This window comes from Cynocephalus volans, chromosome 5 (assembly GCF_027409185.1).
Source record: "Cynocephalus volans isolate mCynVol1 chromosome 5, mCynVol1.pri, whole genome shotgun sequence".
NCBI lineage: Eukaryota > Metazoa > Chordata > Mammalia > Dermoptera > Cynocephalidae > Cynocephalus > Cynocephalus volans.
Genome location: NC_084464.1, coordinates 114,060,602 through 114,073,381, shown reverse-complemented (window position 1 = coordinate 114,073,381; position 12,780 = coordinate 114,060,602). Strand labels below are relative to the sequence as shown.

Here is a 12,780-nt window from a genome sequence, read left to right as displayed (position 1 = left end):
ATTTGCTGTCTATAAAATTTCTTTTGTGTCCTTGCAAATCTCCTGTCTTTTGTCTCATAGCACTGCCAACGGAACACAACAGGAGAGCACTGTGAAAAATGTCTGGATGGTTTTATTGGAGATTCCATCACAGGAGCACCCCGGTTCTGCCAGCCATGCCCCTGTCCCCTGCCTCACCTGGCCAAGTAAGTCCTAAAGGAAGATGGTTTCTTCTAATGCTTATCCCTATCCAGAGTTCTGAGGTTTCTCCACAGTAAAAACTGAATTCCTCATGTTGAATGAAACTGGAAAAGATATAGGAAAGATTTCTAGTCTAAATCCACTTTCAGGGAAGCTTAAGCACTTGCAGTATAGGTGATGACTCTGTTCCCAAAATACAGGAGTACATCATAAGGTCAATGAAGTCTCCCAAGTTTTGTAAGCAAGGCTAATCTCATCTTTTCTTGGCTATCCCTTCACCTAAAGAGATCACAACTGGTAATTCCTCATTATGATACTGAAAATACATTTTCAGTAGTATTGTTTCTTCTAACTCTCACTGAGTAAACATTTCCCTGCATGTGGCAGACAGATATGCTTTTCAACCAGAATTAGAATGGAATGCATGCGTTAGACCAGTCAGCTCATAGTAGACTCAGTAGAAAACTAATTCCCACTTCTGGCTATGTTTTGACCTGAATGAGAAGTTACAGAGAAGAAATATGCAAGGTGTCATCAAAAAGTTCATGGAAAGATTCATATTATTTTTTATTTCATCTTTCCATGAACTTTTTGAAGTACTCTCAGACATCTTAATGGAAATAATGGAATTTCTTTCAGGTACATAATATGTATAAATCCAGTAGTCAAGTTATGACTGGCCATTTTATTGGCTTTAAAATGGCAGAATGTAAAACACAAAAAAGGACAGTAGTATGTGGTTTTACAAATATCAACCAATTTTCCAATTCTCTGATACAAACTGGGTGTCCTACAGTCAATTGAGTTCTGACACTAAGATCCCCGAGTTGGCACAGAACCTGTAGGTTAAGGGTTCAGTTCCACAAGCCTGCCCCCACTTCAGATGCCAGCCAAAAATGCCAGTCTACTCACACTTCTACCCAGAAGACTGCAAATTTGGGGAGTTCTCTCAGCCCCTCCCTCAGGCTTGATAATTCATTAAAATGACTCAAGGAACTCAGAAAAGTGCTATACTTATGATTATTGGTTTATTATAAAGGATACAACTCAGGAACAACCAAACAGAAGTGATGTATAGGGAAAGATATGGGAGGTGGGGGAGAAGAACAGGGTGCAGAGATTCTGTGCCCTCTCAAAGAGCACCATCCTCTCAGCACGTCCATGTGTCACCAACCCAGAAACTCCCCAAACCTCATTGTTGAGGAGTTTTTTATCAGAGTTTCATTTCATATGAATGGTTGATTAAATCATTGGCCACTGGTGATTAAACTCTATCCCCAGGCACTCTCCCCTTCCTGGATGTTGGCTGGGGGAGAGGGTTGAAAGTTCCAACGCTCTAATTACATGGTTGGTATGAAGCTATCTAAGTGTCCACCAAGAGTCACCTCAACAGCGTAAACTCAGGGATGATTGAAAGAGGCTTGTTATGAACAACAAAAGGCAGGTTTTTCACTCAGGAAATTCCAAGGGTTGTAGGAACTCTGTGTCAGGGACAAAGGCAAAATATATGCTTTTTGTTAACCACAAGTACAAAGAGTAATGAACCTAGGTTCATATTCTTATTTTGACACATGATCCATGTTATCTCAGACAAGTTATTTTCTCCTTGTCTCACTTTCCATGAGCTTTGCAGTCAAGGAGACCAGGTTCAAATCTTGGCTTCATTCCCTGGTTCCTCTGCCTTCTCTGGATGTCAGCTTTTTCCTTAGTAAATCAAACTAAGGAGTAAGGATTTGCATTCGACTAGGATAATATTCATATGTGTGGAGCTTTTGGGCTGATGCCTTGTACATGGAGAGGTGTAATGTCGATGTTGGCTTTACTGAACACATAACAAATTTTTTCTAATGCTTATACTTTACTTGCTCTATGTCAGTCACTGTTCTAAGTGTTTGGATGTAATATTTATGTAATTGATAACCGTTGTAAATATTAAATTAAATAATGCACATAAAACGACTTTAAAAAATCCTGAGTACCTGCCACACATGCACATTCACACACTTACTTATAAAGAGAAAAGAGAGATATAGGATGGCAACCAGATTGCTCCCTAATTTTTTTATCTTAATTTAACTTAATGTATTTACTAGTATTTTGACTAGTATTTTACCTAATAGCCTGTGATGTTTTCAAATCCTATAACTTTGCTGACAGTTAACAAAGAAGTCAGACATTTTACAGCCCCATCTTTCTTTAGGAACAATTAAACTGCCCTGGACCTTGCTTTGTGATTTTTCATGTCTGATAGTATTAATAATGTGTGCAAAATGGATAGTACTGAGAGTAAGAGTAGAAAATGCAAATATTAAATGTTCTGTTATTTTCACTCAAGTATGTCCTGATTTACGAAGTCCCTTTGCCTCATCTAGGTATGTTCTTCAATTATTCATTAATATTCTGCTTTCAAACAGGAGTCAACCACATCTGATGAGATGTTTAACACATCTCTTTCTTGCCATGGTACAGTCATTTTGCTAAGTATATTTACCTCCAACTTTTTAATAACCAGTTTTACTCATTCTTCCATATAAAGATGCCGTGCGGCATCTTCTATGACATTATAAGCTTTGAGCTGCAGACAGTATCTTTAGATAGTAACAGATGAATTAGGAAGGCAACCCCAGATGCTTCCTTCTAATGGTGTTGTCCTACTTTTGCACTTTTTGCCCCATTCACATGACAAGACTTTATCTACATTATCTGACATTAATGTCTTGAGAAGTAAGACTTTTAGAACATCATTCTCCATGGATTGAGAAGTCTTATCTACATACAATCATGTATTTGTTGAGCACTTACTATGTGCCAGTATAAAAACTGGAATTTCTTTGAGTACTTATTGTGTGCCAGTCATGTGTTAGTCACTGGTGACACAGCAGTAAATAAAACAGTCAAACAATTTTGCCTCCATTAAAATAAGTCAAAACACAGCAATTTTTTTGACGCTCCTAGAGCAAATGACCCCTTACCTTTTGAGCCAGGTCATCCAGTATTTTAGTTGAGCTAGAAGCACTTCTGAAGGCTGTTGACTCTTTCCAGGAAATGAAGCAGACACTTGCCAACTGGGAAATGAGTCTTCTGTTCTGAAAGAGGACACAGGTTCCAAAGGCATCCAGGACTGCCTTTCCGCCCATGTTCCCTCCGTGTGTACGAGTGGGTCCAGAGTTCCAAGGAGCAGTGGAGGGACGCAGGGAATGTACTCTGAAGTTAGGTACTTATCACAGATAGGAAAACTGAAGTCTCTGTAGCACAGAATTGAAAGTGAAAAACATGCTGAAAATTAAAATGAAAGCAAAAGTGTGTCACCCCTGAGTAAACAATATTATGTGGAAGTGATGAGGACTTGGTAAGGGTGTGAGAAACCACCTCTGAAATCTCACAGATTTTTCTCTGTAGTGCCAATAGCTCTACTAAGTCGGGGAAGGGGTAGTCTGTGGTCACAGAACAGGACACGTTCGCTTGGATCCTATAAAGTTCTAACCTTTGATCTAGCCTTATTATTGACTTAGTTAACTAATCTCAAATACTAATCAAATATCTTATCAAAAATCAAATGCCCCATTGCCTCTTTCAGCTTCTTAAAATATTCATATTGCTACTTTATGTAAAAATAAACGTGCCAGGACTTTTCAAAGAAGCACCTTGTATGGAATCTGAATTACACTTTGCAAGATTCACTAGTTGAACCTACAGCCCCAGAATCTGGATTTCCAGTTACAATATGTTACACTTTCCTCTGTGTAACCCAGACGAAGGAAAGATAAAGAAAGAATTCACTCAAAATACAATCAATGAGGCCTAGAGGGACTGCTACCCATCAGGGGAGCAGCCCTGATCCAAAATCAGCCTTACTTTTTTATTGACAAGACAAGGAAGTTTTACAAGAAAAATCAGTGGATTCAATCATCAAAGTAGTACATAAGGACATGGGCAGTGTTACAAAAGTTGTCTATGGCTAAGTATAGCTTAACAATGGAAACTAGTAACATCAGTCAATTAAAGTGACATTCCAAAGTACAATTAGTAAAGGGCTAAATTGGTCAAACTGGCTCATTATCTAAAGTCTGACCTCTCCTTAAGCAAAAGTTACACACTCTTATGATAAAATCTAAATACAGTTATCTCCAAAGTTCCCCCCAGCAGACAGCTTGCCCCTAGCAAACATTTTTTCCACAACTTTCCCTTTAGCAATTCTTAAAATCTCTTAACAGAACCGGTATGACAATTACCTGTCATCTCTAAAATAATTAAAGTATACAGTCCCTTACCTAACCAGTGATTAAGAGTTGATTAGATGGGCTGTGGTCCCATGTCCGAGGGCTTTTGCCCCATACATGCATTTACCTAAAAACCTTATTCTAAATTCAAATGAGAATCACGATTTCTAACCCACTCCAACAATAGCCAAGGAAATAATGCTTGAAGGAGTTATGCAAACAAATAAAGGGCTGAGTCTATTTTTCTTCTAGCTCCCTAAGGGTCTTCCAAGAACAAAGGGCACCCTTCCACTTGAAGGGACGCCACAGCAGTTCGAGCGGGCTGAGAGAGGCACGGTGTTTTTATTTCCCTCATCAAAATCAGAGTTTATCCTAAGAAAAACATAAGCAGTCGATGCTGATAGATACCAAAAATGAACCCTCAGTGCCTTCGAGCCAGTGGTCAGGCAGTTGTTCCTAGGGACCATTTGCATACAGTTCATGTATCTATTTGGGGGTTGGCCAGACATCCGCCATGTCTAGGCGTAGCCATGGTAATCGGTCCAGTTAAGGAAAATGTCATCTGTTGGAAACAGCAGGACATCAGCTAAAAGCAGACGACTCCCGATGCCCCAACAGATGTCTCACCCTTCAAGCAGTGGGCAGGCGGCTGGGTGGAACAACTTCAGAGAAGGATGGCGCAGGGGGCGGGGTTTGTTCATGTTCTGCACTCTTAACTGGCACTGTTTCTTTAAGCAGGCTAAGGAGTAAGAGCAAGCAAAATAAAGGGAAAAGGCTAAGAAATGTAATTTCGTTGGAATGTTTTTCTCAAACTGTTAGAGAAAATAAATCATGAGTATTGCCTTTCACTAAGAAGCACATATTGTTTTCTGACTGATTTTGTAAACATCCTCCAACAAAGCAAACACGTCCACTTGCTTTCCTCTGAAGACCATTGGGGTAAAATTGCTGACGCGTGCAGGAACGTGAGAGCAGCGGGCCGCAGTTCATTGATGGTTCAGTACCTAATGAGACTAATTTAAAAGTCTAAACATTTTCACACACGCGCGCGCGCACACACACACACACACACACACACACACACACACACACACCTATGCCCCACATGATTCATGTGTCTGTGTAGAATTTCCCAAATATGTGGAGAGTAATACTCCATTTCCCTGCCTTAATAATTAGCGTAGTAATTTATTCTGCTGAACCAGTATTTTTTATTATTTCCTATATCCTTATTTATATTCTTTAAAAAAAAAGAAAAGGAGTAGAGAGATTCCGTAGAGTAGAATCCTGTTATTGTAGAGTACTCACTTTGTGACTCTGGTCAACTCCAGCCAGCTCCTACACCCCCCTTATTCGCAATCTTTAAGGTACCCATAAAAGAAATTAAGAAATTATGGAGATTACAGGGTATTTTTTATTATAGCAAGTGGTGGGAATAAGAGGAAATTCTCATATAAACCTAAAATCACAGGTAAAATTTGATTATTTTATTTCTGGCTTCAACATATGTATTTTAGACTTGTATTTGAAATATATGTATAAGACCTGGGAAATGGACTGCATTTTCTGTCTGGGCCTGCTGGTCTAAACTTTCCTGCAAGATAAGTTTAATAAGTTTAAATAATGCAAAGGATCACACCCATTAGAACTTCAAGGGGATCAATGTAAATATAACCTAATAAAAAATTAAGACAACCCCCTCAGTGATGCATGGAATTGCCTTCTAACATTCACTTACAATTCTAGTTTTGCAGAATCCTGCTATAGGAAAAATGGAGCTGTTCGGTGTATTTGTAAAGAAAACTATGCTGGACCTAACTGTGAAAGGTAGGCTAGTAAAATTCTCTATTTTCCATGTGCGTCAAAGGAAGCTTTCTGCTTCTTACACTCACCAGCTCTGCCATGTTTCATTCAGTAGGTCTTGAAGTGGATGCTTGAGAGGAGTGGGTCGGCACCACAATTCAGAACCCCTTGGGGAAGCTTTCCCTAAATCCCATGCCCCAAATACAACTATAGCAATATGTTTCCCAGGGGTCCAGGCCAGGGCTACATTTCAGGATAAATGGACAGGGAAGTAGGATATTGAGTTTGTAGTTAAACCTAGAGAGAGCTTTGGAGCCCTGGGGAAAACCAGGGGACAACCTATGGAGATCAAATACAGTGGAATTAAATGGAGAAAAGGAAGTAACTGGCAACTGGCCTCTATGAGCTTGGGCAAGTCCCTTCACCCCCAGACCTCAAGATTCCCAGCTGTGCAATGAGGTGGGAGATCGGAGTCCCATTTCAGTGGGCCCAAAAATCTAATATTCTCTATTTGGTGAACTTCAGCAAAGGATAGAGATTCAATCCAGCCACGTGTTCTATAAAGCAACAATTTATGCTGGGTTAGGGACCAGAGGGCTTGTAAACCAAGGTGCAAAAACATGAAAAAGTGTAAACAACAAAACTCATTGAACATTTCCTCTTAGAGTATCTCTGTGGATTGTGAAGAACTTGCATTCATCCTCATCCTCATCCTCATCTTCATTCTATGAAGACCTTGGTTTCTGGAGTTCATGATATTATGTATAATCACATTTAATTCATTTCCTGTTCTTTCAGAGCATGGGCTATGTGTTTTTCCTCTTCCTGTCTCCCTCTATGTCTTGCATAAACTGGACATGAATTGCCCCTCTGTTGGATGAATTCACTCATTCATTTATAGCAGCATCAGTGTGGTCCAGGGTGGAGCAAAGGAAAGAACATCAGGGTCAGAAGGTCTGGGCCTTGCACTGTGACTTCCTAGCTAAGAGACCCTGGAAAACCAGAGTAAAGCCTGTCAGCCTCAGAAAACCAGGCCTGTGTGGCCTCCCTCCCAGGTGTCTGTGGTAACTCAATAAACTCATGTAGGTGAAGCTATGAGATACAACGCAAGCAAAGGGTGTAAAGACCGAACATACTACTTCATTACAACTACACCAAAACACTGAAACATGGGAACAAAGGCTGGAAGAACATACACAAAATGTTGAACAGTGATTTTGTTAGGGTCCTGAGATTACAGGTGTGATTTTTTTTCATTTCTCTATTTTTCAAATGTTCTGAATTGTGATTCTTTTACTTTAAAGGGAAGACTTTAAAAATGTAGTGTCTTATTATTACTGGCCAGGGCTTGTTGATTTCCTTGGAAAGCCCTTCCTTCCCTTCCACTCCCAAGGCCAACGCCCCAGCCCAGGCCCTCCACACCCTACCCGAGCCTCCCTGTGCCAGCCTGCAGCCCATCCTGCACTCTGGAGCCAACACTGGTCTCCTTTCACCTCTTTCATCAAGTTCAAAACCTTTACTGGTCCTCTTTCTTCTTTTTTCTTGTGTTGGAAGTTAACCTTTGACCCCTTTATGTGGGACCACACATTCTTTCCAGCCACTCCCAAAGCGTCTTAAGCTCCAGTTAGCCTGTCTTCTGCACTAGTGTAGAGTCCATGGCAAAGGAGAGTCTGCAATCACCCAGCAAACATGTGTAGTTTGACCTGTACGATATTCTTACAAAGTTTGAGCCAACCTTTAAAAATTGCAATTTCACATAAAAATCAAAATTTCCACTTTTTCCTTCAAAAATAGGAAGCTCTGACAATCTAAGTCCTTCATTCTCTCCAAGCTGCAGTAAGACAACATTTGGCTAGAGGCTACTAGCAGTTGTCCCCACAGACAGAGCCTGCAGTCCTACCACTCACAGCAGGGTCTCTGGTGACCCATAAGGCACTTTTGGAAAAAGTAGAGAAAGGCATTTCCTCCTCTGGGCAGGGTGCACAGCTTGGCAGGGTAAGCAAAGGCGAGATGGATTTCAGTCTATGCTCTCCAACTCAGCTGGGCTCCCTTGTTGAGAGCCCAGCTGGCATGACCATAAGCATTGGCTCTTCCCCCAAAATAAATGCACGTAGGTGCCTGGCCTCTGTAGGTGTGCATATCTAAAATGTCCGGAAGAATGGCAATCTGTTCTCCAATTCTGTTTATTCATGTTTTTCTCAACTCTGTCATCTGCTTTGTCTCCGAGTTGGCTTTGCTCAGTCACAAGATGCCTACCAGCAGCTAAGAGTGCTACCTGCTACCTGTCCATTCTCTTGAAGATGGAGAGAATACTTTTCCATGACCCTCAAACAAGAGTCTGAGCTACATTCTGACTGAATCACTCCTGAGACAATCTCTTTTGACCAGGAGAATGCCTGGCACTGATTAGCTCAGGCTTGGTTATTTGAAAAATTTACTGTGGCAAGACAGATGGAGATTTAGACCAATGTTTCTCAATAGAAGTGTTGCTAATATTTTGGCCAGGACGTTTTTCAGCTGCACCCTACTGATGCATCTCATCACAGTACATTTAGCATATCTGTCCCCACCCATCATGCCACTCATGACCGTCCCTGGCACAATCAAAAAATTGCGCCTCACACTAGCTCAATCCAGACACTCCTACGTCTGGAGGCCAGGCTGAACTGAATGGCCTACCACACAATGGGGAAAGATAGTTCCTTAAAAACAAAGTCTCATCCTGCTAGGAAGTTGGGAGAGTGGGAAAGATTCTGGGAAGGCAATGTACAGGTATCCACCACACCTTTCTTCTATGTACTAAAGAAGGTAAAAAGGAAGAAAAACTATGGATGCTCAATGTTTAACATGTGATATTCCCCTTCAGATGTGCTCCTGGTTACTATGGAAACCCCTTACTCATTGGAAGCACCTGTAAGAAATGTGACTGCAGTGGAAATTCAGATCCCAACCTGATCTTTGAATACTGTGATGAAGTCACTGGCCAGTGTAGGAATTGCTTACGTAACACCACCGGATTTAAGTGTGAACGCTGTGCTCCTGGCTATTATGGGGATGCCAGGACAGCCAAGAACTGTGCAGGTATAATACTATAAATCCTAAGCCAGCTGCCTGTCTAGCATGGCCCTCTGTCAATACTGAATTTAGAGGGAGAGTTTATCTTGGGAAAATATTGCAAGTGCCCCCTGTCACTTTTCCAGGGCAATGTACATTCTCAGGTATGTGCTTCCCAAACTCACTAGGGATAGAAATTTTTATCAAGGCTACTAATGAAACTTAGCTCATGGGTAGAATGGACCAGGAGACACTAACACAAATGAACTTTTGTCTCATCATCTTATATCTTTCCATTTTTGATCAAAGAAATAAATCAGACCTCCATGGATTACCTATCACTGACAGAGGACTGAATGAAATCTTGCATCATTCAAATCAGTGTTCTTACTCTGGAGGCTTTGTCTCTTCTTTCAGTTATGTTTGGTAAACTTGACAAGATTAACAAACCAAGGATACAATTTAATCACGACCTCTCCCCCAGTGTCTTCATATTGTCAGAATAAATATTTCAGGGAGAGTATAAGAAATCTTCCTGGTTAGACTTTAGTTAGAGCGAAATGTACGAATTTTAGTTATGATTTCGCCAATCTATTTGCCACAGAGAGTGAAGCTCTTCAGAAGTGAAGTTAAATGGCTTTCCTCTAGGAGTAAAGGAAGGCTGAGATTATTTCTTATCCTGACTTTGAGGGAAGGAAGGGAGAGAAGGCAATATTTTGCTCTTGTGTCATGCTTCTGTAAGAAACTCTCTCACTGAAAAAGATTCCCACTCAGAAAAATTTAAGAAGTGAAGAGTTTAAAATTAAGAAGGGAACACGTATGACCTGCAGAAGTCACAATAACAGTAACATGCCTACAAAACAGCAATGTGCACAGAGCCATTAACACCGTGAATGAAGCGGGAAGAAAGGAGCACTGTGTCCACTCAGACCAAAGAGAGAGAAAGTGGTCATCAGAAAGAGTGCTGGTAAAATCAAAGCCTGCAAGGTTGACATCCTGGTTCTCAAAACATTTACCAAACTTATGTTTAAACTACAAAGATGCAGATCACTCTTAGAAGAGAAGCTAATGTCAGAAGCAATAAAACATGATTTTGCCGAATGGCTTAATAAGTCTGCATTTTGTGCAACATTAAAAGCTGAAATGAATAAATGGATGCCCCCTTGAAGCTAATTTTGTATGATTATTCTGTAAAGACATTTAAGGAGTAGGGGAAAATTCACAATTCTATCCCAGCTATTGCTAGCCAAGATAGTTTAGGAATGGCTCTTTAAATATTACAAATTAATTTCCACTCAGAAACTCAGTGGAAAATGAAAACCTGATGAGGTTGGGGTTTTGTTTTTGCTTTTTTCAAAAGGCATTGTTGAAAATCATCAATAGATGAATAACGGACTCGTAGGTCTTCTACATTCGTGTAAATCTGTTCCTAATTCTTTCCACAACATTATTCCTAGCTATCCCACTGATGGCTATAATTTGGAGGTTTGGAGTCTGTCTTGCCAAAGGTCAAGCGCTGTGGGAATTGCTCCTGGGCCTCTTTATTCACTCTTCCTTGGGCTGCTTCTCCTGAGCACCTGGCAAAGACCAACCCTGGAGTTGGATTAAACGGGAGAATCAGTCTGCAGTGAATTTCAAGTTGAATGATGGACTCCCTGTGAAACTTACCAGGATTTTTTCGGACAAAACAGTTGTGCAGTCATGTCAGAATCCCAAAGAGTTGAAAGAGGAATTCTAGAAAACTTAGATTCCATTTTGCCCAGGATCACCTTTGAAAATTTCATTGGGTTGTGGCTTAAATAGCTGAGGGGCATAAACTCTATATCATAGATTCCACACAGCCCTAAGGAATAATATAATTAATCTCCACTGAAGAATTCTACATGGATAGCCAGTATTTCTAGAAATCATGAAAATATTGGCATATTTTAAGCATTAAGAAATGAATCCCTAATCTCTTGTTTTTGTTTCCCACAGTGTGCAATTGTGGGGGAGGCCCCTGTGACAGCGTAACCGGAGAGTGCTTGGAAGAAGGTTCTGAACCCCCTACAGGCATGGACTGCCCAACCATAAGTAAAAATAACACTACATGATTGACTAACCCCACTTTCCCTAATGTGCTGCAGGTGTGGGATTAAGAAGAGCTATGCAATATCACTCTCTTTAAAAAACTGCCTCAGCCCCTCCCTGGAGTTAACCCTGTCTGCATCTCAACCAAATGGACCCTGCACGAAAGCTGCTTGGTGATCCACTTGACTCCAATTGGCAAATAGGTGGTTTACATTTACATAGCTCTAGTTTAGAAAACTTGTCTTGTTAAGTATTTCTGTTCAATATCTTGCCTAAGGGGTAAATACAAAGTCAAAAACACAACTTCCAATGACAGAGCTCATTTTAGCTCCTTTGTCTATATTGTCTCTTTGGGTCCTTGGATAATATGACATACAGACAGTGCTTTACAACACCTAGGGAAACTGAAATACCAACAGATTTAAATGAATTTTCTCAAATCACTCCAAATTTGAAGCAGGACCAGAAATAAAATACTCAGGCTTGACAAAATAGAGCTGCCTTCTTTCTTTCCTGGATTTCTCTGTTACTCCTATTAATGAAATCATAAGCAGTTATACTGAAAACAAAATTTTGGGTTTAAAGACTATTTTAACATCAGGCATTCTTTTCCCCAAACAAAAGTCTCTTGGTCGCTCAGTACCTCTGAGCAGAAGAGATGAATATTACCAGCGAATCACATCTTAGAAGATGGCATAGGATGTGATGCACAAGCAGGGCAAAGTTTACACACTGATCAAATAGGTGGCGCCCTGGGCAAGGTCATTTGAAGGACACCAAGATGCCTGTCTGACCCTAAGCATCTCCCCCACCAGAAAAGAGATTCCTCCCCTTGAGAGAGCTTATAAGTAAGACCATGTTAAACTCCAAATAACAAATTAACATATTAACAACGATTAACCCTTCAGTCTCCCTTCATCGGTTCTCTAGAAGAGACCACAGTCTCAGGGAAAGAGACTGGGAACAGGCAAGTTGCCAAAGGTGGTGAAGACAAGTTTCAGAGCATGATGAGCTGTGCTTTTGAATGTGTCACAGAAGAGCACTGGGTCCTGGGTGTGATGGCAGTGGTCAGAGGAACTCAAACGTGAAAGGCTAGGAGCAATGGGAAACTGTGACCTGCCCTGCCGCGTGCATCATCATCAAGTGTCAGGGGAAGCAGCATTCACAGACAGCGAAGCCCTGCACACCTCCCTCCGCAGGAGTGCTCACCTATGCAGGAGCTGGGGCCGTGGTGGAGCTCAGCCCTCCCTGGGGTGAGGTGAAGGCAGGTGCTAGCAGCTGGTACTGACTGAGAAAAGCAATAGGAAAGGAGGCTGCCTAGCAAATAGTCCTCTTCACTAGCTGGCACCAAGCAAGAGCCCAAAGCCTAACAAAAATAGCATCCTTCCAGAGAGATTTCCCACCACTGAGGAAAAGCAGACAGGGCTCTCCTTCCCATCCACCTGTCAGATGC

The 12,780-nt window shown here is 41.1% G+C and overlaps 1 protein-coding gene across 1 annotated transcript in view; it reads left to right on the top strand.

Moving 5' to 3' along the window:
• The window catches only part of LAMA4 (laminin subunit alpha 4), a 130,955-nt gene that overhangs the window by 40,080 nt on the left and 78,095 nt on the right, over window positions 1-12,780 (top strand). The window contains exons 3-6 of the mRNA XM_063096436.1: window positions 61-185; window positions 6,147-6,227; window positions 9,070-9,284; window positions 11,235-11,330. Coding sequence (XP_062952506.1) covers window positions 61-185; window positions 6,147-6,227; window positions 9,070-9,284; window positions 11,235-11,330 — 517 coding nt within the window. The remainder of the gene's footprint in view (window positions 1-60; window positions 186-6,146; window positions 6,228-9,069; window positions 9,285-11,234; window positions 11,331-12,780) is intronic.